At 43.1% G+C, this 26,244-nt stretch overlaps 1 protein-coding gene across 1 annotated transcript in view; it reads left to right on the top strand.

The window, feature by feature from the left end:
- The window catches only part of Cfap61 (cilia and flagella associated protein 61), a 250,959-nt gene that overhangs the window by 32,702 nt on the left and 192,013 nt on the right, over nucleotides 1-26,244 (top strand). The window contains exons 7-8 of the mRNA XM_057780855.1: nucleotides 3,606-3,765; nucleotides 25,617-25,705. Of these exons, the coding sequence (XP_057636838.1) occupies nucleotides 3,606-3,765; nucleotides 25,617-25,705 (249 nt within the window). The remainder of the gene's footprint in view (nucleotides 1-3,605; nucleotides 3,766-25,616; nucleotides 25,706-26,244) is intronic.

The raw sequence follows: 26,244 nt of genomic DNA, 5'->3' as shown, positions 1-26,244 counted from the left end.
AACCAAACCAAACAAAAAAGTTGTATAGTATTTAATAACATGCCATCACGTATCTCTTCCCTAAATCTCTACTCCATGTTTGATGACATCAATTGGCAACTTGAAACTACCATAATGACAGTATTTTACCATTGGCAAGCACTAACATCTGGGCATTTCTTCCCAACGCTGAATTGGCATTTGTTAACATCTACTGGGGCAGCCACTGTAAGTGAGTGTTCCAGTTCTGGAGCTGCATAGGGACAGCTCTGGAAGGAAAGTTATCCTGACTTGTGGGGAAGTCAGGAGGGAAAGGTATCATGAGTTGTGGGGAAGTCAGGCAATACCTGGAGCTGGGGTGCGGTAGGGGATGGTTTCCCAGCAGGACACAGCAGTCTTGGTCCTCTCCTAGAGAGAGCTGTTACAGCTGAGCTCTGCTCTGTTCCCCTCTAGGATCTTCCTAGCAAAGCTCTCCCCTTCTTCTGCTCTACTCTTCTCCGGCCCAAGATGTTACTTCTTTTGTTTCACTCTGCTAAAGCAGAGACTTGGCCCCGAAAAGTTGTTACTTTTTTCTGCTCAGCTAGCCTAAGGGAAAGTTTCAGCAAAGGTTCTTCTTTTCTGCATTGGGGAAAGAGTATCACCTGAAACTCTTTTAAGTAAGAGATTTATTTGGGAAGGAGGATTCCAGGAAAGTGGCTGCCTCTGCCACAACAGAACAGGCAGAAGGGTTTATATAGGGCTTCTTAGGGGCGGAGTTTTCCCAGGGAGATTTTTTTTTTTTTCTGCTCAGAGATTGGTTAGTTTTCCTGCTTAGGGATTGGTTGGTTTAGTTGATCAGGGGCAGAGCTGGCTCCCATTTCAAGGCCAGACTATGTTTCTTTCACTTCCCCCTTTTTAGCTTTTTGGTTCTAGTTTTGGGGCCAGGGCCTATTTCTTTCACTGGCCTCTGGTTTCAGAACCAGAGTGGGTTTCTTTCACTGGCCTCTGGTTTCAGGTCCAGGGTGGGTTTCTTTGGCTGGTCTGTTTACCCTGCAGCCACCACTAAGCAGGGGTAACAGGACAAAGTGCATCAAGTGTGCCTCTTTCTAACCCAGTACAGGACGGTTTTAGGCTGAGCACGTAGAGTACTTGAGGGCTTGGCTTGCGTTAGGAGAAAAGCCATTGCCTTGTTGAGGAATTGTTGACTTTCTCTGTCCTGTTTGCTACTTTGGAGAAGTTCTGAGCTGTGGCTTTGCTGCAGGTTCCTTGTCATAAATGTACCTTGACATCTGGTGTTTACTCCAAGCTGAGATTTCAAGGAAGGGTAGTTGGAGGCCAAGGTGGTTCCTAGAGACAGATGGGCAGAGCGTCTGTTTTGGCATCATCCCGGACATGGGCAGCAGTGGTCCGAGAAAGCACCAACTGACCTGCAGGCGGGAGAGAGCCTGCCAGGTTAGCCGTGCACTTGGCATCAAGAGAAGGGGATGAAAGCCAGTAACGGTCACAACGAGGACAAAAGCCCTCATTATGAAATATTGTCACCCAAAAGGGATGCCTGACTATGGGGTTTTGGGGGTGGCGTTATGAATGCCAAAGCACACACGTGCCTGTGAGTTAGACCGATTTGTGAAGACAAGGCAAGCTCACAGATGGTTTTCCAGTGTCCTATATCTTATCTGTGTGATCATGTAGACACTCACAGGACAGACAAGAAGAACAAAATCTCCAGTTTTGTCTTCCAGACTTTGACGGCAGAAAATACCTGTGTCCGCTGAATGGTAACAGCAGCCAATGCCCCTGCATTATACAAGTGACACAGACACCAACATACCCCAGGCGAGGTCTGCAAATTGGTATTCCAGAATGGTGTATCTCCAGGCAGTCATTTGAAAGGAACCCAAAGACCAGAGCAGACATGTCTACCCTCCGTTCTTGCTCTGCTGCCGCCTCTGACTATGGGCTTTTGTAAGTTGTTACAACCCTAGCCGAGTGATGGGAATATAACAGGTTGTGGAATTGGAGAATGCTAAATCTTTGTTCCTAATGGCAAAACATGTTTTTCTCATTTTCATCAGAATGTGTGATCCATGCCATTTGAAATCAAATCCCCAACACAATGAGCCATTAGTGTAATAGCTCATTACTAACGGCGGTCTTATAAATAATACATTCTTATCATGCACACGCAGCTCGCCATGAAGCCAGCAAAAGGTATTTCAGGCCATGGAAGTTTCGCTGCGCCAGCACGGCTGTAGATTAGAAGGACATCTCCATGTGAACCAAGATGGATGCCAATTTTCCCTGCCGGGAGTGAGGCTGGCCGTCTCTTTCTGCACATATGGTAGATGGATTGGTTAATCAGCGTCTGCTGAGTCTTGGGCCTGAAATTACAGAGAAGCCAGACAACTGCAGCTACACAGCCTTTGTTCGGGAGTGCAAACAAGACAAACAATTACTTGTTATTTGGGAAAAAAATTAAAATGTTTATTTTGGACTTTCATTAAAGTGTCAATGGCTTTATAAAACAGCTGTGTAAATCAGCCTTTTATAGCAAGTATCATTTGGGGAGGGGTCCTGTAAAGAAAGGAAAATGCAAGGAAGATTCATTTTAAAAAGGACTCCTTGAAGATAAAGGGCACCTTTGTGTGTTTTTCAAGCACACAAAGCTATTGGAGAAATAGTTTGCTATCTGTCTTTTCCTGTATCATCAAACATCCGTGCCGCTTGCTTCTCTGCTGTGGGATGTTGAAGCACTGCCCATTTGTGTGGGGCTGCCCCTTGGGAATGGATGGTGCACAGTACTGTGAGTCCACTTCCTGAACAGAATGGCCGTGTCAATCAGTCACTCACTCAGCTTCCTGGGAGTCTGAGTTCCTCATCAAAAAAAAAAAAAAAAATTAAAAATCATATATTAAAACCATGGCGACATTACAAAGAGCTTCATACCCAGGGATTTGGTGTGCAGAGGGTTGTTTATTAGTACGTCAGTCCAGACTTCACGGAGCTCTTTCCCTCCAAACAGCCTTTCTTCACTTCTCCACGACCAGTCAAGTGATAAATAAGTGTATCAAGAGATGTAGAAGAGTTTCCCCTATTAAGGAGTCCCGGATTGTGACTGTTCTCTAAGTTGGGGTTTATGGGATGGGTTAGGAACAACCCACTTTACAAAGAGCTGTGATTGATGGGTGGGGAAGGACAGAATGGAGAAAAGTGTCTAAGAGGTCAGGGCTTATGGGGGAACAAAAAGAACAGCAAATACACCCCACCCGCATCACTTTCACCCACACATACACACGCACTCCAAAAGACCAAACTCCAACCCACTGGCTGGCAGAGGGAGTGGAATAGGTGAGGTGCAGGGAGCGGTTCAGAAAGAGGTCAGGGGTAGCTTTCCTGGGTCTCCTCAGGGACACTCTGGCGACTCCCTAAGTTACTTCCCAACCGCTAAGAGCATCCCCAGTGGTCACTTGTTGGATATGCCTTTGAGCATGTTCTGTATTCTATGCATTGCACGGGACACAAGAGTTACTGGAAGACCCTTCCACCCTTAAATAACACAAGAGTGTCCCCACGCTCCCAGCGGGCCACATGCCAAGAACTCTCGGCAGATCTTAAGTCTGATAGGTGGCTGTGTTCTGGTGTTGCAGGTGGAAGGCAAGGCCGTCGGGTTCATGAGCGTGTGCTCCAGCGTGAACTTGCCCCTGCTGCACGAGTGTTTCGACCTGGGCCCTTTCCATGGGTTCTGTGTCCCACATCCTGACGATCTTCTGGAACCATCAAGAGAATCAAGTTTGCAAGAAAGCCAAGGTACGGTGGCTGTCCCAGGACATACCAGAAAAGTCAGTACACATTTTACACACAACTGTGCTATTCACGGAAAGGGCATCTTAAGTCCTTTCCAAGTCCCTTTTATGGAGTACATCCACATGGTTATTGGCATCTTTGTGAAATCTGTGGGTCCAGGGACAAACCTGCACAGCCATAACTAAACATGGTTCCTTTAAAGCTAAAAGTTTCCAAATTCAGGGTGTTTGCTTACAGAATGGTCATTGATGTATAAGTTACAGTGAGATAATTGTTAGCATTTTAGATTTTTATTTTTGTTGCTGGGGATCAGGTTTGGAGCTTTATGCATGTTGACTAAGAGCTCTACCTCTGGGCTACATCGCTAGTGCCAGTTTAGTCTCTCTCTCTCTCTCTCTCTCTCTCTCTCTCTCTCTCTCTCTCTCTGTGTGTGTGTGTGTGTGTGTGTGTGAGAGAGAGAGAGAGAGAGAGAGAGAGAGAGAGAGAGAGAACACCAGAATATAATAAATAACTTTAAGAATTCAAGGGACTAGGAAAATATCTTAGTGGCAGATCATTGGTCTCATATGGACTAGGTTCCCTGGGTTAAATCCCCAGTGCTTAAAAATTTAAATGTATAAAAAGCAAACAAGCTTGAAGATTCTGTATACTTTTAAACTTTGATCTTTACAATAAGTATTTCTGTGTTTATGTCTTTGGGCAAACCCTCTGTAGCATGAGTGTATTGCAAGTGGTCATTTTGAGTTTGTACAACTGATTTTTGCATATATGAAATATCATCAATTTTCAATTTATATTTAAGTGCGTATGTCTGTATGGGTATATACTGTGTGAGTGTGTGTATGTGTGTGTCTGTGTATGTAATTAAGAGGGTATCAGATCCCCTGGAGCTGGGGTCACAGGTCATTGTGAGCCACCAAATGGATGCTGGAAACTGAACTCAGGTCCTCTGCAGGAACAATACAAGCTCTTAACCTCGAGCCATAAAATGAATTTTGAAATATTGTCTGTGTCAGTATTTCATGAAGTAAAATGAGGTAATCTCTGCTGATAGCTTCATGGTTAAGTAGGTTCTTATGGATAGATAAGGTTCTTTAAGATAGATAAAAACAGGCAGGCGAGCTTAGGTGTGTCAGTTCAGTTCTCTTTTCTGGGTTCCCCATAGGGTGAGGAAAACTGCCATCGGGCAGGAGTTGTAGATTTTCACTGAGGTATGGCGTGTAAAACGCTATACTTGGTGTCCATGTCTTGAATGAATTTAGTGAGCAGTGAACATTGATAATAGTGGCCATTGTTTCTTTATGATTGACCATTCAGTCACTCTTTGAAATCATGATTTTTTTTTAAAAAAATTGTACTACTTCCTATAACAGGCAGGGTTTTAGTAAGGTTGTTCAAAAATAGGAAGAGGAGCCGTATGGTTGGTGGCACAGGACTTGGTGTTCCAGTCCCAGGTGTCACTTTAGACAACCTTGCCCCTTCAGTGGGCAAACCAAACACTAGACAGTGGATGCACATGTCCTGACGGTGCACACTCATCACACGGAACAGTGAAACCCTCCGTGGAAAGGCTCTTCCCTTTGGTACTGACAACAGCGCCCTTCCTGAAAGTGAGACTCGAGTCCTTACTGTTGCGTGGTGAACGGTGCCCTCCCCAGGCTCTTGGGGAAAGAATGTTCTGGAGGAACACTTAAACACATAAGACAGTCCTGAGCCAGAAGTTGTCACAGATGCTTTCCAGTGCTAGAAGTCTTCTTTGAAGGCGGCACCAAACAGGAGCCTTGCTGCGGCTCGTGTTCTCATGTACAAAGGAGAGATACAAATAATACCCAGTCAAGGAATGGGCAGGAGGAGTAAATATTGGAATTGTGATGCACTTAGCTCAGTGGCAAGCATACATTTTTTTTTTCCTGTTTTCTGTGCTATCATTAAAAAGAACAAAACAAAACAGCTGGATGTGGTGGAGCACGTCTTTAAACCCAGCAGTCAGGGGGCAGAAGCAGGCGGATCTCTGTGAGTTCGAGGCCAGCCTGGTCTACAGAGAAAGTTCCAGGACAGCCCAAGATGTTAAACAGAGAAACCCTGTATCAAAAAAAAAAAAAAAAAAAAAAAAAAAACAACAAGCCAAATCAAACCAAACAAATTAGAAAGCTATAGACCCTTCCTGAGGCTGAGTCTTCCTGACTCTACTGCTGTTCCTTATATAGAATGAATGGAAAATTCCTGTCTCGGAAATTTTACTGGAGTAGGGGGAGGAGAGTCAGAGTTTAGCTGAACTCTGGGCCTGAAACATCTATACATTATCTATTATGGCTCTGCGTAGCAAAAGTCTGTGGAGACAGGAAGGGCAGGCAGCTGGCTTCTCATTACCTCCTTCAGCCTATTTCTTAAAACCATTTGCTCTAGGACAGGGTGGCAAGCAAAGGAAGTAGGGAAACGTGTTACCTATCACAGGGTGTTTATTTTTGAAAATTGGTTTTCTGTTCACTGACACAAAAATGATTCTTTGTGAAATTGTTACCAGGGAGCTTCCATTGTAGACTTGCAATACCTCAGGGATAGAGTCGTAGGTCCTCAGCAGCTCATTATAACCGGGCAGAGCCATCAACAAATTCCACAGCCATCTTTTCATCACATCAACAGAGGAAGCTCCAGAGAAGACTGAAAATGAGCCGTGACCTGTTCGGGTTTTGTTACTCTGGTGAAAGTCTTTTACGGAAATACAATTTCTCAAAAACATGGACCGAGATTTGTGTTTTAAATGAGCACACATCATTGCAGTTTGTAGTTTGTTATAGTTTATATCTCGTATTCTGTTTGGTGATTGTTCTAGTTACTTTCTCGATGCCGTGACAAAAGCAGCTTGGTGAGGAAAGGGTTGATCTGGCTCACACTTCCGGGTCATGATCCAGTAGTAAGGGAAGTCAGGGCAGGAGCCTAAAACCATGGAGGAACGCTGCTCACCAGCTTTCTCTCCCGCTCAGCTGGCTTTCTCATATAGCCAGGACTCACTTGCCTAGGGATGGTGCTCCCCACCGTGGGCTGGCCCATCCCACATTAATCATTAATCAAGTCAATCTCTTACAAACATGGCCACAGGCCAGTTTGATCTGGGCAATTACTCTGCTGAGGTCCCCTCTTCCGAAGTGATGCTAGGTTGTGTCAAGCTGACAGTAAAAGCTATGAAGGACAGTGGTTTTTCCTTCCAAAGGATGTTAATAATCATTACCTCATTTTATCCTCATAGCTTGATGCCAAAGAGTCAGGGCAGGTGCAGCTCTCTCCATTTTGTCTCTGCGCAAGCTTGTCCAAGGTTTATAAATTTCATCAGGAACTGTCTCAAAAGCACAGTCCAGCCTCTTATTTACCTCTCTGCATCTGGGCAAAGTAACAATCTGGGTGTCAAGTTCAGGCACTTGCATGCCAGGCAAGTAGTCTACCACTGAGTTACACTCTCAGCCCAGCCCAACCTGTTTCTTTAGTCACAGGTTCGTCCCCCTACACCAAGACAGGACTGCTCTGTGTAACAGTCCTAGCTATCCCAGAACTAGCCCTTGTAGACCAGGTTGGCCTCGAGCTCACAGAGATCCAGAGTGCCGGGATGAAAGGCGTGCGCCACCACTGCCTGGCAAGTCACAGTTTCTAAAACTATGGGTCAGAACCCCAGTGGGGTCTGAATGTAAGGGTTATAAAATTTTGGCAACAATCAAAGGCTTTTTAATGGTTAGTGACCAAAAATCAATTCAGAAGCAATTGTGTAATGACTCCAAGATGCCCACCTGTGTCATATCATGTGACTTCACTGTTCTGAACATATAACATGTACAGTTTACAGTGCTCAACCTTTCACACCATGTGCTGAGGAATGTTTCCTGAGAGTGTTATGAATTGCAGTGTTTTGCTTTATATATAAAATAGGAGTGGAGCTTTTAATGTTTTTAAACTTTTAATACTTTTTGATTAAGATTCTACAGTCTGTTAAGTATCAAATTAGTATATCTTTGATTGAATTGTGTTCAAACAATTGGTTTTAAAAATTGCTGTTTGAGTTGCTGGCTTGAATTTAATTAAAAAAATATTAAATGATTCCTGTAACTCCAGAGTTGGATAGGGGCAGAGATAGACAGATCTCTCAAGCTCATTGGCCAGAAAAATCTAGCCAAATCAATGAGCTTTAGGTTCATTCATAGAGAAACCTTGTTTCAAAAGTGGAAAGTGATCAAAGGAGGTACCAGATAGCCGACCTTTGCCCCCAACGTGTGTGGGCACCTACACTCACAAGTATATATACCACACTGAAAATCATAAAATTAATCTTGGCTTGAGACTAAGATAGAATGTCCAACAGTTAATAAGATAGTCCTAGGCATACTGCTGCCATTTTGTATTATACCCTTATGGGAAGCAGCATCCTCAGCATTTAATTGCACAACCAAAACCTTAGTCACCTCTGAAAATGTTGGTCATGGTCTACTGCTTCAGTGTCAAATATTTTGCCAAGACATAATTCTTAACATAAAAGTAAATAACATGTATCTAATTAGCATGCAAATTTCCTTTCCTCTTAAAATTGCAGATGGGAGGTGGGTGGGGATGGGCGAAGTGGGAGAAGGGGGGAACTGGGATTGGTATGTGAAAAATAAATAATAAATTAATTAAAAAATATTAAAATTGGACTGGAGAATGGCTCAACCAGTAATGTCTTATCACATAAACATGAGGACCTGAATTTGATTCCCAGCACCTTAAAAAACCTGGCATGGTAGCATGCTCCTGCAATTCCAATGCTGAGGAGGTAGGGAAAGAAAGGTCCCTAGGCTTTGTTGGCCAGCCAGTTCAGCTGAATAAGCGAGGAGCTCCAAGTTCAGCGAGAGACCCTGTCTCAATAGGAAAAAAAAAAAGATGAGGAATAATTGAGAATGACATGATGTGGGATTTCCTTCTCTATATGTGTTGCTTTTATTGGTTGATGAATAAAGCTGTTTCAGCCAATGGCTTAGCAGAATAAAGCCAGGTAGGAAATCCGAACAGAGTTAGAGAGAGAGAGAGAGAGAGAGAGAGAGAGAGAGAGAGAGGGCAGAGTTGAAGAGATACCATATAGTCGCCAAAGGAGAAAGATGCCAGAGCATTACCAGTAAGCCACAACCTTGTGGCAATACATAGATGAATGGAAATGGGTTAATTTAGGATGTAAGAGCTAGCTAGGAATATGCCTGAGCCATTGGCCAAAGAATGTTGTAATTAATATAATTTCTGTATCTGGACTGAACAGTTATGGGACCAGGCAGGACAGAAACTTCCATCTCTATAATGGTGCCCAACATTCGGCAACGTATATCCACATAAAGCCTAAGAAAGCTTAAAAAAAAAGTGATTCTAAACCCACAAAAACAGGAGTCATCTGCAGCTTCTTGGTAGCTATCTTTTCTCAGGTAGGCTCTGTTTCCTTCAAGAGAGGTTTCCTGATTCAGTGTTAGCAGCAAAAATCTTGCAGTTCTTTTAAGAGGCCCCACCACCAAACACTTAAATGGTATTTACAAGCAATCAGTGGCATGCTTCTTGGTGGTGGAATGAACCTAGGAATTTTGCAGAGTTGTGGCAATAAATGTGGCTCCCACCAGTACCTCCACCATGACGCTAGACTCTCAGAAAGCTAAGAAATGGGATGAAGCCAGCTGCCAAAGATGCAGCTTTAATCCTAGCCATGCCATTTAGCAGATTAAAGACTCATGTGGTCAGAAAAAGTTAAAGATATGCAGTAAAGACAGATTCAGATGGGGAAAAAAACCTCTAAATGATTTACAGTGTTTTTAAAATTATACATAGGCTTGGGATAGAAAAGAAAAAGGATATAAAAAGTCCTTAAAAAAAAGAAATAGTGTAGTCAGACATGATGGTGCATACCTTTAATCCCAGCACTTGGGAGGCAGAAGCAGGCAGATCTCTGTGAGTTTGAGGCCAACCTGGTCTACAGAGTTAGTTCCTGGGCAGCCAGAGATACACAGAGAAACCCTGTCTCAAAGAACTAAAAATTAAAAAAAAAAAAAAAAAACAGAGTAAAAAAAATCCACGTAAAGATGAAAAATACACAGGGAATCTGGATCCTGTATGTGATTGTGCTGTTTTTGAAATGTATGACAGCTGAGGAAGGAGCAGCAGCTGCTAAAAGACATTTGATTTTAAATGCTGCTGGGTTAATTCAATCTACATATTTTGAAAATGCCTTGACTTCAAAATTTAAGTCAAAAGATATGTTACTTTGGAGAAGAGGTTTTGCTTTTGTGTGCACAGGAAATGAGAGGCTGTGAATTCATTCTGGGCTAAGAAAAATAAAGTTTGATCAAGGAAGAACCCCTGAAAAATCTTCAATGGAAATGGATGGCCCAGATGATCCAACATTTCAGAGCACCTCTGTTGTAGTTTCCTCTGAGTTCTACATCTAGAACAGCATCAAGACTGGTGGCTGAGATGATCCAGTCTAACAGAATACTCTAGTCAGGACATGACCATGGTCCTAAATTTTCTTTAGGTCCCCATAAGATTATCAGCACCCCTAGCCATCAGGAAGTAGCCTAGAAAACTACACCAATATTCCCAAAAAAAATGCATTATAGATGTTTGTCTTTGTTTAGAGTGTTGGTTACAAGTTATTATGAGTAATGGTCAGGAAAAAAGTTAAACAAAAGTGATTAGATTCAGGGTTCTTGCTAAAAATAAAAAAAAGGAAAAATGCTGTGGGATAATGCTCTTGGACACTGTAAATATTTGTCATTCATATTGGTTTAATAAAATGCTGATTGGCTAGTAGCCAGGCACAAAGCATAGGTGGGGCAACCAGACTAGAAGAATTCTGGGAAGAAGATAGATAGAGTTGTAATCACCAGCTAGACACAGAGGAAACAAGATGAGAATGCCTTACTGAGAAAAGGTACCAAGCTATGTGACTAAACATAGATTAAAAATTATGGTTAATTTAAGTTGTAAGAGCTAGTTAATAATAAGCCTGAGCCAATAGGTCAAACAGTTTATAGTTAATATAAGCCTCTGTGTGTTTCTTTGAGACTGAATGGCTGCAGGACCAGCCAGGATAGAAACTTCCATCTACAAAGACATCCAGCATTTTCCTCTAACCTCCACAGTGCTTGTGCACATTCATGAACATGTCGAAGTGCCTACATCCATGCTCTAAAATGGTAAAATTACATGTTTATCTAATAACTGGTGTCAAATAATTTTTATGATTCATTATTGGTAAATGTTTAATTTACTTATATATTTTATATACCTGTGCATCTAGGGCATAAACATTTATCAGGCGAAAAGAGATCTAGAGTAGATGTAGACTGAATACCTCCGTAACCAGTAAGTTTCACTACATATAGAATCAGGATTTTTCGTGTCAGCAAGCTGTTTAATAAGAGATTTCTTTAGTGGTTTACCAGTGTCCAACCCATACCCTCAAACTTGATTGTACGTCTGCACATGTGTGAAGACACATAATTTGAACAACTTTTTTTCTGCTGGCATCTTTACCCCTGTATCGTCAGGCCTGTCTAGAGCTATGGAAAGACATGCTGCCCTGTCAAGTTGCAAGCTAGAAGAGCTAGGAAGTGAGCATTGCAGGCAATCCCTGCTCCCCGAATCAAGTCCCTGCCCTCTGACTCAGGTCATCCCTCAGAACTCCCATATCAATTACTGTCTTTCTATCTGTGACTCCAGATCCGTTTCTGAGGGATCAAACCATCCATCCATTCTCTTTGTAGCAATCGTGAAAGCATTTATCTCACACACAACAGACTAGATGGAGGTTCAGACCCCCCAGGTCCCTTGCCCATTAGGTGGAGGACTGAGTGCCAGCAGTCCACTGTGGTCATTGGTAATGCGCATCTTATTGGTTCCTTCCCTTGTCCCTTCCTCCTCGGTCCTTTTCCTGTGTTCTCTCTTCGTAGATCTCTGACTCCCTTTCCCTCACAGTTGGGAAAAATTTGAATTTCACAGCAGCCTCAACCCGGCCAAGCAGAAAAATAGTAAAACTTAGTTTTCTTCATATAATATAGGAGCCTTCCTTCTCTGGTTCTTTGATGAGCCCACTGTCCATCATGTCAGCCTTATAAGTGTCCACTGAGTCTAAAAAGCTTAGCTGTGTACACCAGAGTACTTACATACACACGCATTGACTGTGCCTATCCCCTTAAGGGCACTGTTTGTATCTATATAACCTATGATGCATTAGTAAATTTTGGTTTGTGTGTGCTAAGCAGCCTTGAGGCTATAACAGGGTTGACTGGGGTGAGTGAGTTCTAAGGATATAGATTTTTGAACTACTATAAAGAAAACTAGTGCCGGGCGGTGGTGGCGCATGCCTTTAATCCCAGCACTCGGGAGGCAGAGGCAGGCGGATCTCTGTGAGTTTGAGGCCAGCCTGGGCTACAAAGGGAGTTCCAGGACAGGCTCCAAAGCTACAGAAAAACCCGTCTCGAAAAAAAAAAAAACAAACAAAAAACAAACAAACAAACAAACAAAAAACAAACCAAAACAACAACAACAAAAAAACTAGTAAAAGTTGTATTTATTGCTTTTGTTTAGTGGAGAACTTATTTTAGAAGAACCTCTTAAATGTTAAGCCTCTGAAGATGTGCAAAACCTCTTCAAGGTGTTCCACATGCATGGTCGTTGTTGCATATTCTCCTTTAGCCACAGCAAAAAGGCTCAAAGCTCAAAGCTGTCTTTCCTTCCAGTTGGCCCCACCGCTGGCCCCTGTGGTGTCTGCAAATCAAGCTGTGGCTTTTGTTAGTTGCACCACCACAATAAAGATTGCGAAATCAGAACTGAGCTGGCAATTTTCTTGATGATGCATAAGGCAAAATAGGGCACAGCCTGCATTTCCACAGCTGTATTGGCATCACCCGGTTTAATGGCTTTAAAAAAAAAAAAAAAAAAAGACAAGCCCAAATAAAACAACTTTTGTTCGTCATGTAGGCCGGTGTGTTCCAGGCAGCACAGATCTCTGTTTGGTAAGACCCCCGCAAGGTTCAGACTTGTAAATCTCATTACACACCCGGGGCCCACCTTACAAAAATCCGTGTAGAATTTGATGTGCTCCTTGGCAGGGAGAGATTTTATTTTATATTACAGAATTGTGGCCTTTCAAAAAGATAATTAGCATAGCTCCCTGTAACCAAGCCATCCAGGAGAAGTGTCGCTTATTATATGTTAAAAGGCCATTCAAAATAAATTTTTTTTTCAAAAACACCCTATGTCAAAAAGCAGCATTGCCTTTAAAATTATCAAACATATCACTCTTGCTGCCAGGAAATGTTTTTGTCATATTTAATTTCATTTGAATTTATTTCTGCTGCTTTTCTCAACTTACTTTGTATGTACTGGAGCTGAAAAAAATACAAAAGCAAAAACTAAAAAGCAAACAAACTAAAAACTGATAACCAAAAAAACACCAAACAAACAAACAAACAAACAAAAAACCCAATAAAGTGCTTTACCACCTTCTTGCATATTAAATATCCTCCAGTCTGTTCCCAGCCTTCCTAAGGCTCCACTTTCTATTCCCAGTTCCATTCTTATGTCCTTGGTTCTTCACCCAGATTTCAGGTGTGTGCGAGATTCTCGTGTGCAGAACACAGCAACCTTCCTGCCCTTTCATGCACAACCTGGACTTCAGTTACCTGTAGTGCTTTAACTGGGGGTTTTCCAGGATTTTGTATTAAAAACAAAGCACTGTAAACGAGATGCATCTTGTCTCGGAATCCTCCCAATGGTGTCAGTAACAAGTTAAATAACAACAATTTATCTCCCAGTTCCAAGGCCTCAAGTCCTCCTAGATCAAGGTCTCTTAGCAGGTTTCCTCTGAGGCCTCTCTTCTTGGCTTGCTGATGGCCATCTTCTCCCAATGCCTTCATATGGTGGTGTCCGTCCTGTCCCCACTCCCTCTCCCTCCACCTGCCGTTGGTCCATGTTCAATGTCTTCTTCTTACAAGGACACCATTCATAGTAGAATAGGGCTCACCACAGCACCTTCATTTAACCTATTAAATGGTGAGTTCATTCCACGTGACCAGGTGTCCCACTGCCTCTTCTTAGACGCCATCATATAAAGCCCTGCAGCCTGTAGCCAGGGCACTGTAAGAGCTGCTGCTGTGGGTTCCCTGTCTACCTGACCAGTCTCAAACTCTAGTTCTTACCATCAGCATCTGGGTCCCTTTCTCCCCCCACCTTCTATTTCCCTAGGGTCTGGCAGTATGATTCTCTGATGCCTCATGGCCAAGGCTGCTAGGCTATGACCATAGCAAACCTAGCGGTGGCTGCAGTTGGCTGCTCTATGCAATGTGTATACAAGTTTAATATGTCAGCTGAAATTTATTTCCCTAAGAATTCTCTCTCTCTCTTTCTCTCTCTTTCTCTCTCTCTCTCTCTCTCTCTCTCTCTCTCTCTCTCTCTCACATTTTAAATGACTTGTAGTGTTCTGGCTTGAACTCAAAGCTCTGTGCACGCCAGGCAAATGCTCAGTATTGAGCTGTTGAACCTCCAGTCCTAAATTCTGTCCTTTTAAAAAGTTTATTTATTTATTATTGTTAGTCTTTTGCCAGCGAATAGCATCTTTGCATATGAAGGTCAATAATAACAATGACAACAACAACAATGATGTTACTCTCATCTCCAAGGCTTATTCTGCTTCCAACTTCGATTTTCCGGAATAATGTATGTGACAGTGGCACATAGAAATGTCTAGAAAACAAGCAAATGGTACTGGACCTGTGCGTGGGCCAAGTTGTCCTCAAGATGGACAGACAGTTCAGGCTCTTGCAAGAGGATCTCCGGGTTACATCTTCAGGTTTTGTAACAGACCAGGAGGACTACGAGGCAGAGCTGAAATCTAGAGCTAAGCAGCCAGGGCCAGTGCCCCAAGCCCGCTGGGTGGGCCTTTTGGTTATTTAGCAAAAACCTGTTACTGATTTTCTATCTTCATTCCAGCGCTGCCTTCTAAACCCTTTGCAGGATTTCAAAAACAACGGCGGCCACAAACGATGGCAGCTGCTTAAGAATCCATTATTTTTAGAGAGAGCAAGATGAAGGGGGTCCGCATTCCACTCCCCCTTTCAGCCCTGGGAACCAACCTGTGATAGGACTCTCCAGCGGTCGGTTCATTTCACAATGGCAGAAACACAAACGCTTTGATACGGGGCCTGGAGGTCTTTGAAAGGAGAGTGGCTTTATTTATATTCCTTATGATCATTATGTGCTGGGATTATTTTCCCAGTAGGTGATGTCTCTTTCGCCCATATTTATGAAGCAGGGGAGCAAACATTTAATGAATTTCAAGAGTGTATTTGACTGTAAAACACATCTCAGTATATTCACATGTAAATAACCCTTTGATTTGTTCTCTCTGGTGACCTTTCTTCTTTGGGGGCTACATCACAGTTTGTTGTTGTTTTCCATTTTCAAATGGGAGGCTGGATGATAATAATGAAAGATTATGCAAAAAAATCCATGTTTAAAATAATGTTGATATACCACTTGTGCTGGGGGATAATTACAGTAATTTGGCCATTACACTATATGGAGGCAGGAGTTGGTTGGTAGCAAACACAGCAATGGGGGTGATTCAAGGGATTTTCCTCCCAACTGGCTGTTTGATCCTGCTGACTTTTCTCTTGAAAATCAATTGCTCTCTATGAATACTCTGAATTCCCCCTTGATTAAATTGGCTGTCAGTGGGCTGCACCCATTACGTGGGGGTCGCCCCCGAGTTCGCTCTGCTCACAAATGTGTTTTTATTTTGACAACTCTTAAACTATCATGGACCAAATTTAATCTGAGCAAAGAAGCAGAGGAAGTAATTTACTAAAAACACAGTCTTGGTACATGGCAGCAAACAAAGGGAAAGGCAGTGTTGTGCATGCCCGGCGTGAAGCCAGCTCTTCTGTGCTGGGCCACCAGCCTTCTCCCGCTGTAGCTGGCTTGATCTCTGGTGTTTTCTGACCTCCAGGGCCACACGGCTCACTCAGCCAAAGACCTGGGAGAGGCACCTGGAAGCCTCTTTATCTCCTCATGGGTCTTAATAAACTGTGTCTTTTGGAATCAGACGTAAAAATTTTGTATTGAAGATGGAAAAAATATTAGCATGGCTGGGGTATAGTTTTATGAGTGTGTGTGTATGTATTTAACTTCACAAGGAAAGAGATTTTTTTTTTATTGATTGATGATTTAAGTCTATGAAAAATATTTGGCAGTCAAGAGAAAAACAAACATCACAAAACTAGTTTTACAAAAATGTGTTTTGTAGTAGCTATGGAAAAGTACTCAGCTTCTCTTAGACAGAAATGCCCTGTCAATGCACAAACCCAGGCCTCACAGCAAAATAATAAAATATACCTTATTCTGAAGCTAAAGATGGGTGTCCGTGGCTCAGAGACACAGACTACTCCAAACAGGATGGCCTGATGTGATAACAGCTTCATGAAGGTTCCACAGTAACAGAAAGACGAAAGTTATGAATAAAAGCATTTTCAGATACATTGGTGGAAACGTCATGTGGGTAGGGCACAGTGACGTGGGAAACTCAGTGCTGTGGATCAGATGTCCTGTAATGACATCCTTGGCCTTTGGGCTAGTCAAAGCTAAGGGATCTGATTGTTCATTCTTAAATGGGTTTACCCGAGAGTCACAAGGATGCTTACTCAAACACAGAGATGGGCAATGAATGGCAAGTGTTTTTGCAGGAGGAGGAACTAGAAACAGGTCCAGATAATTTGGTTCCAAACCTGCAAGATTCCAGCTCTCCTTTATCACAGAAGAAGCAACCTAAAATGGACGGGGGTGGGTGGGAGTTAGTTTAGGTGCCATTTTCTTTTCCTGCTGAGAAGTTGCTTCAGCTGCATCCCAGGCTGATTTCTTAGATCCTTCTGTATTGGCTTCACCCTTACTCTTCATTTGGAATCAGCTATTCTTATTTCAGTCTCCTCATGGAATTTCAGCTCTGCCCAGGATGGCACCACTGGCACTTACTCTCCTTGAGGTCTCCTTGGCTGCTCATTGGTCCTTCTGGCCTGTGCTGCTCTTTGGACCTCTTAGGCAAATGCTCTCCTTAGACTTTCTGCCTAGATGCTTGTGGGGACTTGGCTTCCATGAGAGTTTTCTTTTTCCATGTTGTCGTTATTTCCTTTCTTAAAGTCATCCATCCATCTTTTCACCTCCTCCTTCAATTAGACTTTTCTGTCTAATTGGCCTTTTCAACCTCACTTTTAGAACAGCCCCTAAATTGTCAGGGTTTCTTTTGGATTTATTAATTCCTGATATTATTTATACAGCCTCTGCTCTCCCAATTTATTTGAATCCATTTTGTCCTTTCTAGTGTAGTTCCCTTAGTTATCCATTTTAATTTTTTTATTGTTTTAAAAATAAAACACTTAGGGCTGGAGAGACGGCTTGGTGGTGGAGAGCACTTCCGCTCTTGCAGAGGACCTGGGTTTGGTGCCTGGAACTCACATGACAGCTCACAACCATCTGTAACTTCAGTTCGGGAGCTCCAACACCCTCTTCTGGCCTCCCCAGCACTGCACACACATGGTCTTTCTGTATCTTATTTCTTCAAAGACTTTATCATGGAAAGGTGTTAAGCTTTGCCAAAGGCATTTTTCTGGAACTGTGTAGATGATCGTGTGATTTTTGGCTTTGGTTTTATCTGTTGTGTGACATATTTGGATTCCCATATATTGAACCAAACTGTATTCCTAGAATGAAGTCAACTTGATTGTGAGAGTTGATGTTTTAAATATGTTATTACATTTTGTTTTGCAAATATTTTATTGAATCATAATCATCAAGATATTGGTCTTTAACTTTCTCGTATGTGTTTTTATTAAAATCGTATCTGATTTTGGTGTCAATGTAATAATTGTTTATTGAATTAATTTAGAGCATTCTTTTCTACCTTACAGAATACTTAGAAGAGCATTAATGTTACTTCTTTAATGTTCTTGAATGACTAAGAAGTGAATCAATCTGGTCCTAGATTTTTTTTCCTTTGGATGGAGACTTTTTATTATTGTATCGATCTGTAAAATATTACTAATTTCTGTTCTAATGGTTATCATTTCCTTCTGAATTGAGGTTTGGATTGTTTCTGGTTTTCTAAGTCCTTGAGATGCATCATTAGATTATATTTTTGAGATATCTTTGTTTTTTTAATGGCATTTGTTTGTTTATTTAATGTGAGTGGGGGGCAGTATGCGTGTCTGCACATGTGTGGAGGTTGGAGGACAGCTTGCAGGAGTCACTTCTCTCCTTTTATCGTGTGGGCCGTACGGATTGAATGTAGGTCATCGGCCTTGGCTGCACTGCATTTACTGCCTGAGTTATCTTAGTCAGTCAGACTGCGTAAGATATCAGACTCTGATTTTATTTTAATATAGACATTAATATCTATACACTTCTCTCTTATAATTACTTTTGCTCTGTCCCTCAGATTTTGTTATAGTGCTTACATTTTCATTTTATTATAGGAAGTCTTTTAGTCTATATTTTTTCAATATCTCAATAATTGTTCTAAAGTTTATTATTCCATCTCTATGTGTTTGCATAATTTCTCTTGCTGTTGGTTTCTAGGGCTTTTTCCTATTGTGATCTGACAGAATGTAAGCAATTATTTCAATTGTTACTTGTGTGCTGTGGTGGTTTGAATGAGATTAGCTCTTTAGGCTCATATATTTGAATACTTGGTCCCCAGTTGGTAGAACTGTTTGGAAAGGATTAGGAGTATGAGTATGGCCTTGTTGGAGGAGATATGTCACAAGAGGAGAGCTTTGAGGTTCCAAAAATCTTGTGCCATCCCCAGTCTCTTTCCCTCCCGCTCCCTCCCTCTCCCTTCCTCCCTCCCCTGTCTCTGCCTTCTCCTTGTGGATCAAGATGAAACCTCTTAGCTACTCCTGCTGTCATATTCTTCCTTGTGCTGCCACCATGGATATAACCCTGGAAACCACAAGCCCAAATTAAACAATTTTCTTTTATAAGTTGCTTTTGTAATAGTGTTTTATATGGCAATAGAAGAGTAACTAGTATACCTGCAGATGTCTATTGAGTCTGAAGCTCCTTTGTGGATCTGTGGCTGATCTCTTGGTGAGAACAGAGTACTGATTAGTGTATTGCATGGCCCTTTATGTCTAGGTTAGAAATGTTTACTTTGTGAAATTGTGAGAGTACAGTTGTCTTCTTGATATATTTTCCCCTTTATCAATATATCCTCTCCTTTTCCCTTCCCTCCTTCCCTCTTTCCCCATCCTCTACCTGCTGCTGCTTCTCTTCTCCTTCTAGTAACCCAGGTGAGCCTTGAACTTGCTATGTAGCTAAGGGTGACCTTAAAGTTCTGGTCCTCCTTTGCCTCCCTATCCTGTGTTTCCTTGGTACCTTCAGAGGGTGTCAGAATCTCCTGAACTGGGGTTACAGACAGTTGTGAGCTACCAGGTGGATACTGGGAATTGGACCTTGGTCCTCTTAACCTCTGAACCATCTCTCTGGACTCTAAATATAAATATTTTTAAAGATTAAAGTATTGTCTGCATGGGGGTAGTTGTGTAGGCAAAAGTAAAAGGTCCCTGTTTACATAAATCCTCACTTCTTCCTATGGCTCTCTGTGCTCTGCACCCCTTGGATAGAGCCTAGGCTATGGGATGTTTACTGGTTTGTTGGGAACTTTTTTCTTTGTTTCTGTGTTGCTTACTACTCAGGCAGTGAGCGTGGTTTGGGTGGGCACAGAATCTGGTTGGAATAACTTTGTTCCCCTGCTCACTAGTGCAGGGAACCAAAGTTCCCTAGGCTCAAGTCTACTCCAGACAGATTCACTCCATGTTAGCTGCAGGCCCGGTGACTATTTCGGGTGCCCCCTGAAGCCCTCACCTAGAGCAGGGCACGCACTACTTACTGTACAGGAGGTGCAGCTGTGTTGGTGTTTTCTACCACATGCAATTATGGTTTCCTGAGGCTGGAACCATCGCAGTAGGAGCAAAGAGCTCACGAAGAGAGACACTGTACCCCTTCTTTTGACTATCAGGCTGTGGAAACAATAGAGCCCATGAATTGGAATTTTCCCAGGAGTCTCATGCTGGGAGGAAGAAAAGGCTAAAGCCTAGTGTCAGGCAGAAGAATTTGTCCCCCCCCACCCCACACACACATAAAGGGACACAGACACAGGGACACTGACAAGGACACAGACTGGAACACAAATACAGACATGGATACACACACACAATAAATAAATGAATCAATAAAATGAAAGAAAAAAGCAACTAAAGAGATTTTATAACAACGAAGCTGTACTCATAAAACCTCAACAATATGATCACCTAAACAAGACATGCACAGGGAGAGTTGGTATGTCAGTGTGGGTGGGGACGTCTCACAGGGCTCCACTCCAGGCAGCCAGTGGCTGCTCAGAAACTACTTTTTCAGGGACAAGCTTCCTAGGGGCTGTCTTAATTCCAAGTGGTTGGCCCTGAACACTCAGGTACATACAAGCATAGACTACACAGACTCAGAAGGTTGTATAAATGTGTGTGTGCACCTACGCATGTATGTATATATGTAACAACAATACTTGAAGAAGAGGTCATGGATATGAGAGGGAGGGGGCACAAGAGGAATTGGGGTGAAGGAGCAGGAGAGGTGGGAATGATGTAAATACAGTATTCATGTTTGAAATTCTCAGCAACAACAAAAGAGCAAACCAGTCAGCTGCATTCCTCCATGGTTTCTGTTTGAGTTCCTGCCTTGGCTTCCATTGATGAACTGTGATTGGGACATGTAGAACAAACGAGTCCCTCCAAATAAAGGGATTTCACCCAGTTCTGACATGCCAGATCACTTTGCCACTGGAGCCAAACAGTGAGTCAGTGATGAATGGGACCACATCTTGATCAGACTACATATTACATCTTCCTCTTGCCCTCTATTCAAACCCAAGCCTCACGTCAGTACCTGAAAGATGGACTTGGAGCCACTGGACCTCTTTGTTCCTTTTTAGTGTGGCCACATTGGATAAACCTCTTTCTTCACTTTTCACTATTACTGCTCTCTTATTGGCTTACTGAGGATGAGTGGCTGAACCTACCTTCCTAAGTTAGGTAACCAGGCCAGTCCCTGGACATAATTGCATGTGTCACTTCAGTCCTGACTCTCTTTAGTGACCATCACACCCTCCTGATGTGGGATGTCCTTTTACATATATGTTGCTTTTATTGGTTGATAAATAAAACTGTTTTGGCCAATGGCTTAGCAGAGAAAAGTCACTTGGGGAATCCAAACAGAGATATAGAGAGAAAGTAGGTGGAGTCAAGCAGCCGCCAGCCAGCCGCCAAGGAAACAAGATGTGTAGAAAATGAGGTAATGTCACAGCCACGTGGCAATACATAGACAAATAGAAATGGGTTAATTTAAGATGTAAGAGCTAGCTAGAAATATGTCTGAGCCATCGACCAAACAGTGTTGTAATTAATATAGTTTCTGTGTGATTATTTGGGTCTGAGCAGCTGGGAAAGAAAAGCACAGTCTGCTTACACCCTCTGGTGTTAAAGGTAAAGAGATCTGGATTCTGTACTATGTCTCCAACCCAGATTCCACTGCATGTGTGTTTCTGTGATATTGCTTCAGTGGTGGTTGGATGGCATGTCGCTGGACCACATGGTAGATGTTGGCTTGGATACTGAGACAAAATTGGCTTTGAGTTACAAGAGAAGAAAACTGTTAAACAGAGAAGCAAGCTTGGGTATGACCTCAAAGCTGCCTGCCCGTACAGCACTGTGCCGTCACCCTGGGGCATGCAGAGTACTTTTCCAGCGTCAGTACGCCATGCAGCTCCCAGATCAGCTAAGCTCAGCCTGCCTTTCTGTAGTGCTTCCATTTCTGTGCCCATTTTGCTCACTGCCTCTTCTTCCCTCCCTTCCGGTCACTCCTTCTCCCTGCAGATGGGTTGTGCCGCCTGCCCAATGTGAATGGGCTCTATCTAGTCCTGTCTTCTGATAACCAGACCTTCTGTATAACTATCGGTGTGTCCCCTCAAACACCCAACTTGCTGAGAAGCTGTTTTCCAGTTGACTCCAAACCACAGAGACACAAGGAAGTGGTTGCTGCTTGCTTCTAAGCTACCATTGTCTTCTTTCCTATTAATTTTTAACTCTTTCTGTAAGATGAAAGACCAAATCCTTTCCTGGGGGCCTCTGGGATACTCCTGGTCTGTGATAGTTGAACTCATGCTTTCAGGGGCTAGGGGTTGTCAGTCTTCTCCCAAAGTGGGATCACTTTCAGAGGTGTGGGTCGAAGAAGCTGTGTCTGCGGGACACTCTGATCATCTAAATAGTGCTATTTCCTGTTGGTCGCTATTGTCCAGATGTCTTCAGCTTAAATAATTGCTTCATCATCGGGGTGTTTCTCTTTCCACACTTAGAGCTGCGAATCTTTCATGTGGCAATGCCTTGCTGTGTCTCATAAGCTATTTGCAATATTCTTATCATCGCTATTTTAGAAATAATTCTTGCTTGTAGTAGTACTCTCTTATTTGAGCTGAAATTTATTGGGGAAGCTGTTTGGTTGCCAGTTGGTATGATTATCATCGTGTGTCTGCTCTCTGGGTCTTTAATCCCCAGTCTGGGCTATTGTCTAGAAGAATAGCCTGTGTCCTTTCTACCTTGAGTCTGAATGAACGTCTCAACCCTAAGGAAGGGTTTTCCACCTGCAAGGCCATGGAAATAATCTTTTCTAATCATTTCAAACAGATTTTTAAACCTCCGGGATATAATCTTATCTACAGTCAATTTGGAGATCCACTAGGAAATAGGGGCTAAAAGTCCCTTTTTACTAACACAGCTAATCAACACTACTGTATAGCTTATTCCTTCTTTACCAGTTTGAAATATTATCATCAACACTAGTCAGGATTTCGTGTCTGGCTGTATATTTTTAGTCCATTATTTTCTAGTCATACCTTAATAATCCTCTGTTTTAAAGATTGGCTTTATAGAATGTCTTACTATAGGAAGTTTGAGCTATTCTATTCCTTTGAAAATATTGCTCACCAACTCTTTCTCCATCTTTACAACTTAAGGGTCACCTTATTTCCTTGTATAAAAACAGTTATAGGATTTTTGATAGCTATTTAAAATGAATGTAAAAGCACAAACTATTTCTTTCAAAAGCCTTCAAAATATGTTATGTTGCATTCTCCGTGTAATATTCATCTTAGAAACAGCAGGGTGGACCCAAGGGCTAGCGGAGCCTGAAGCGTATAGAAGCTGGGGTCCTCTCTAAAGGTAGTCATCACTATGAATGCAGCATTGGACGCTGTGCTTTGGGAGGGGCCTGTACCAGGGAGGTACTTGAACCTCTAGTTTAATTAGCCTGTGGTAAAGCCACTTCAGATAAGTAATGCCACCCAGAGAACGCCATAGAAAATTGTGTCTCCCCCGCTGCTGCAATAATCTGCTGTTTGTGACACCGACACCGCCTACGTGGTGGAAGCAAAAAAATAACAAAGTTGTCGCCGTGGTTATGTTTACAGTAGAGTGTCACATAATACCACAGCCTTGACTTTTCCGAGATAGCATGTCACATTTGATGACCTCCGGGCACATTGTGAACATTAACTAATTAAACCTCACAAAACCCAAGAGACTTTGGGAAGGGAGATGTAACATCACCTTGCCCAGTTCTGAAATGCAGCCACCTCTGGGGACAATGGCAGCAGCTGCTTAATAATAAGCTTCAACACCTCACAGCAGTTTAGCTAAGACAATTAGTCATTGTAGTTGGTAATTGTCTTGTGAGCGCTAGACTAGCAAATGGTTAAGTCGCCAGGATCATGAGTTCACTCTAAATCTGATCCATTCTTTAAATATTTTTAGAAATTTTATTCTAATTGTAAAAAATATATGCATAGAACAGGTCGTGTTCTTGGGATTTCTTTTAGATCTGTTCTTCTGTTTGGAACTTAAAATAAGAACTACCATTTAAAAAAACAGAATGTGGCTTAAAACAGGGAGTAAAACTAATCAATAGTAGTAATCAATAGTAGTCAGAAATAGGTGTGTTGACTCCTCAGGGAGGTGAGGGAAACTTCTAGGTCTTAAAAATGTTTTGCATGTTCACCTCAGTAGGTGAATTCTCCTCCACATGGAAGAGACCGCTGTAGAAGCTGGTTGACTTCAGCACCTTTCTGTGTTTTACGGCCAGGTGAATTAGCTTGGGAAAGCAGGCCAGACTTGTCATCACGGACATGCTAGGAAGCCCAGGCACAGAACACACTCAGGGACTAGAGACACCACGGGCTTTCCTTTCCTGGAAGCATCTTCTTCAGAAGGATTCTGTCTTTTCTCGGGACACTCCTTCATGGCCAGCGAGCTCCACTTCACGTCTGGGTATGAGTCTCTCTCATCAGCGCCTTCAGCATTATCACTCTCTAAAAACCCGCCTTGGGCATCTAATTTTTCTCTTAGATGCTCATTGTATTTCATCTCACCCATGTCTTTGATAAAAAGTCGCAGAAGACCTCTGTGGTCCAGTGCTGGGGTTGAGCAGTGTCTGTCAGAGTCATCATGGTGCTGGATGTAGAGAGACAAGCTAACCAGAAGCAGAAGCAGAGAGAATCATGAGCTCTGCCTAGCTCTGCAATGTCTGACGGGATAGTTAAAGATAGGAAGGCAGAACACTGACTGTGTGTCTGGGTCATTCAGAGGGCCCAGAGGGCCTCATGCCCACAAGCAAAGTGTCTGTGCTGCTCTGAGCTGGGACCCGTCAGAGGAGATAGAAGTCACTGCTGAGCTCCCTCAGTGGAGTGGGCCCTAGGCAAGGGAGAAGGTGAACATCCCTACTGTCGTAATCTCTTCCCAATGCCCTGCTAAGGCATGGATGACCTGGGGGTAGGAAGGAGGGGAGAGGAGGGGAGAGAAAGCAGAGAGAGGGAGAGTCTGAGAGGGAGAAGGCCTTTGCATGGGTAACGGACTGTTTCCCATTGTAATTCTTATGGATTTAGCATGTGAAGAATATCCAGATGATTTGCTTTGCAGAGTGTATTATAACAGCTCAGCCCCAGCTCTTCTCCGTAGAAAATAGAAAAGGGAGCCGGCATGTCTGCATACAGCTGTAATTCCAGTATTCTGAACACTGAGGCAGGAAGAATGTGAGTTCAAAGCTAACCTGGGCTGCATAGCAAGATCCTGGCAAAGAATTAGAGACAGGGAGAAAGGGCTGTGGGTTTAGGGGTAGAAGGTGGGAAAGGAGGAAGAAACTAGGGAAAAGAAAAGAGGGAAGAGATGCTAATGCCAGTGTCACTGGGAGACCTAAAGTTCATGGTATTTCCCAAGAGAACCTGCCCTTTTCCCAGTCTTTGGCATTCAGAGAGCACTGTAGAGTTAATTGCGGTGTTTGCGTTTTCTAATTCAGTACTGTCTCAAAGCCTGCCATCCAGGAGGGTGATGGTTGCTTAGAAACTTCAAAGGAACCTGACATCAAAGGAGCCTGCTACCTAGAGCTTGGCCAAGGCTGGGGGGATGCTCCATGTCAGGCGCATGCCCTCTGTGTGCATGATTTCATCTGCAGTGCTTCCCTGGGGCAGCACGGTCTCATCTTCTTCATGCGGACAAGTCAGAGACGGGCTGAAGAGGAACTCGCCTAGCACACGAATGTCAGTGCAAGGATCAGAGTGGGCAGCACTTTTCCAGGTGCTCTTCTCTGGAATAGACACCTGCAGACCCACCGTTACTTGAAAACACTTGAGGGCTACGCAGTTTCCAATTGCTCTGTGGATCCCTTATCATTTCTTTTCTGTCCTTCTTCTACCTTTTCTTTCAAAGATACAGAAACCAAGAGCGAAAGCCAGGGTTCTCAAAAAGCAACTGAGGAACCAGGGGGAAATGCTTCTTCAGAGGCCTTGGAGACCCAGGTAAGGGACATGACCTCCCCGGGTCTGAGGGATGGGGATGGACCTGGTTATTGTGATATTGAATTAGGGTCACCACTGAATCCTGTCATCTGCTGCAGAAAGGTCCCACTCACACTCAAGTGGTGAGATTGTGTAAGTTCTCAATGGGCAAGCCTCATGGGCATGCTCTAGAATGCAGGCCCGAATGGAGCTTCATCCTGTAGCTGTTACCTTTCTCGTAACTGTGACAGAATACGTGACCAAAGCAACCTTGGCAAAGGAGACTTAATTTTGGCTCCCAATATGAGGAGGCCATAGGCTCTCATGGCAAGGAAGGTATCGCAGTGGGAGTGTGAAGCAGCTGATAGTACTGTGTCTGAAGTCAGGAAGCAGAGAAAGAGAGATGAAGACTGATTTCCTCTTCCTCCCCCTCCAGAATTCAGTCTGGGACCCCGGTCCGTGGGATGGTGCCATCCATGTCTGGGTAGGACTTCCCTTCTCAGTGAAACTTCTCTGGAAATGCCCTGAATGATAACCCCAGAGGAGTATCTTCTACGTGG

Source organism: Chionomys nivalis, chromosome 9, assembly GCF_950005125.1.
Source record: "Chionomys nivalis chromosome 9, mChiNiv1.1, whole genome shotgun sequence".
NCBI classification, from domain to species: Eukaryota; Metazoa; Chordata; class Mammalia; order Rodentia; family Cricetidae; genus Chionomys; species Chionomys nivalis.
This window is presented reverse-complemented; position numbering and strand designations above follow the sequence as displayed.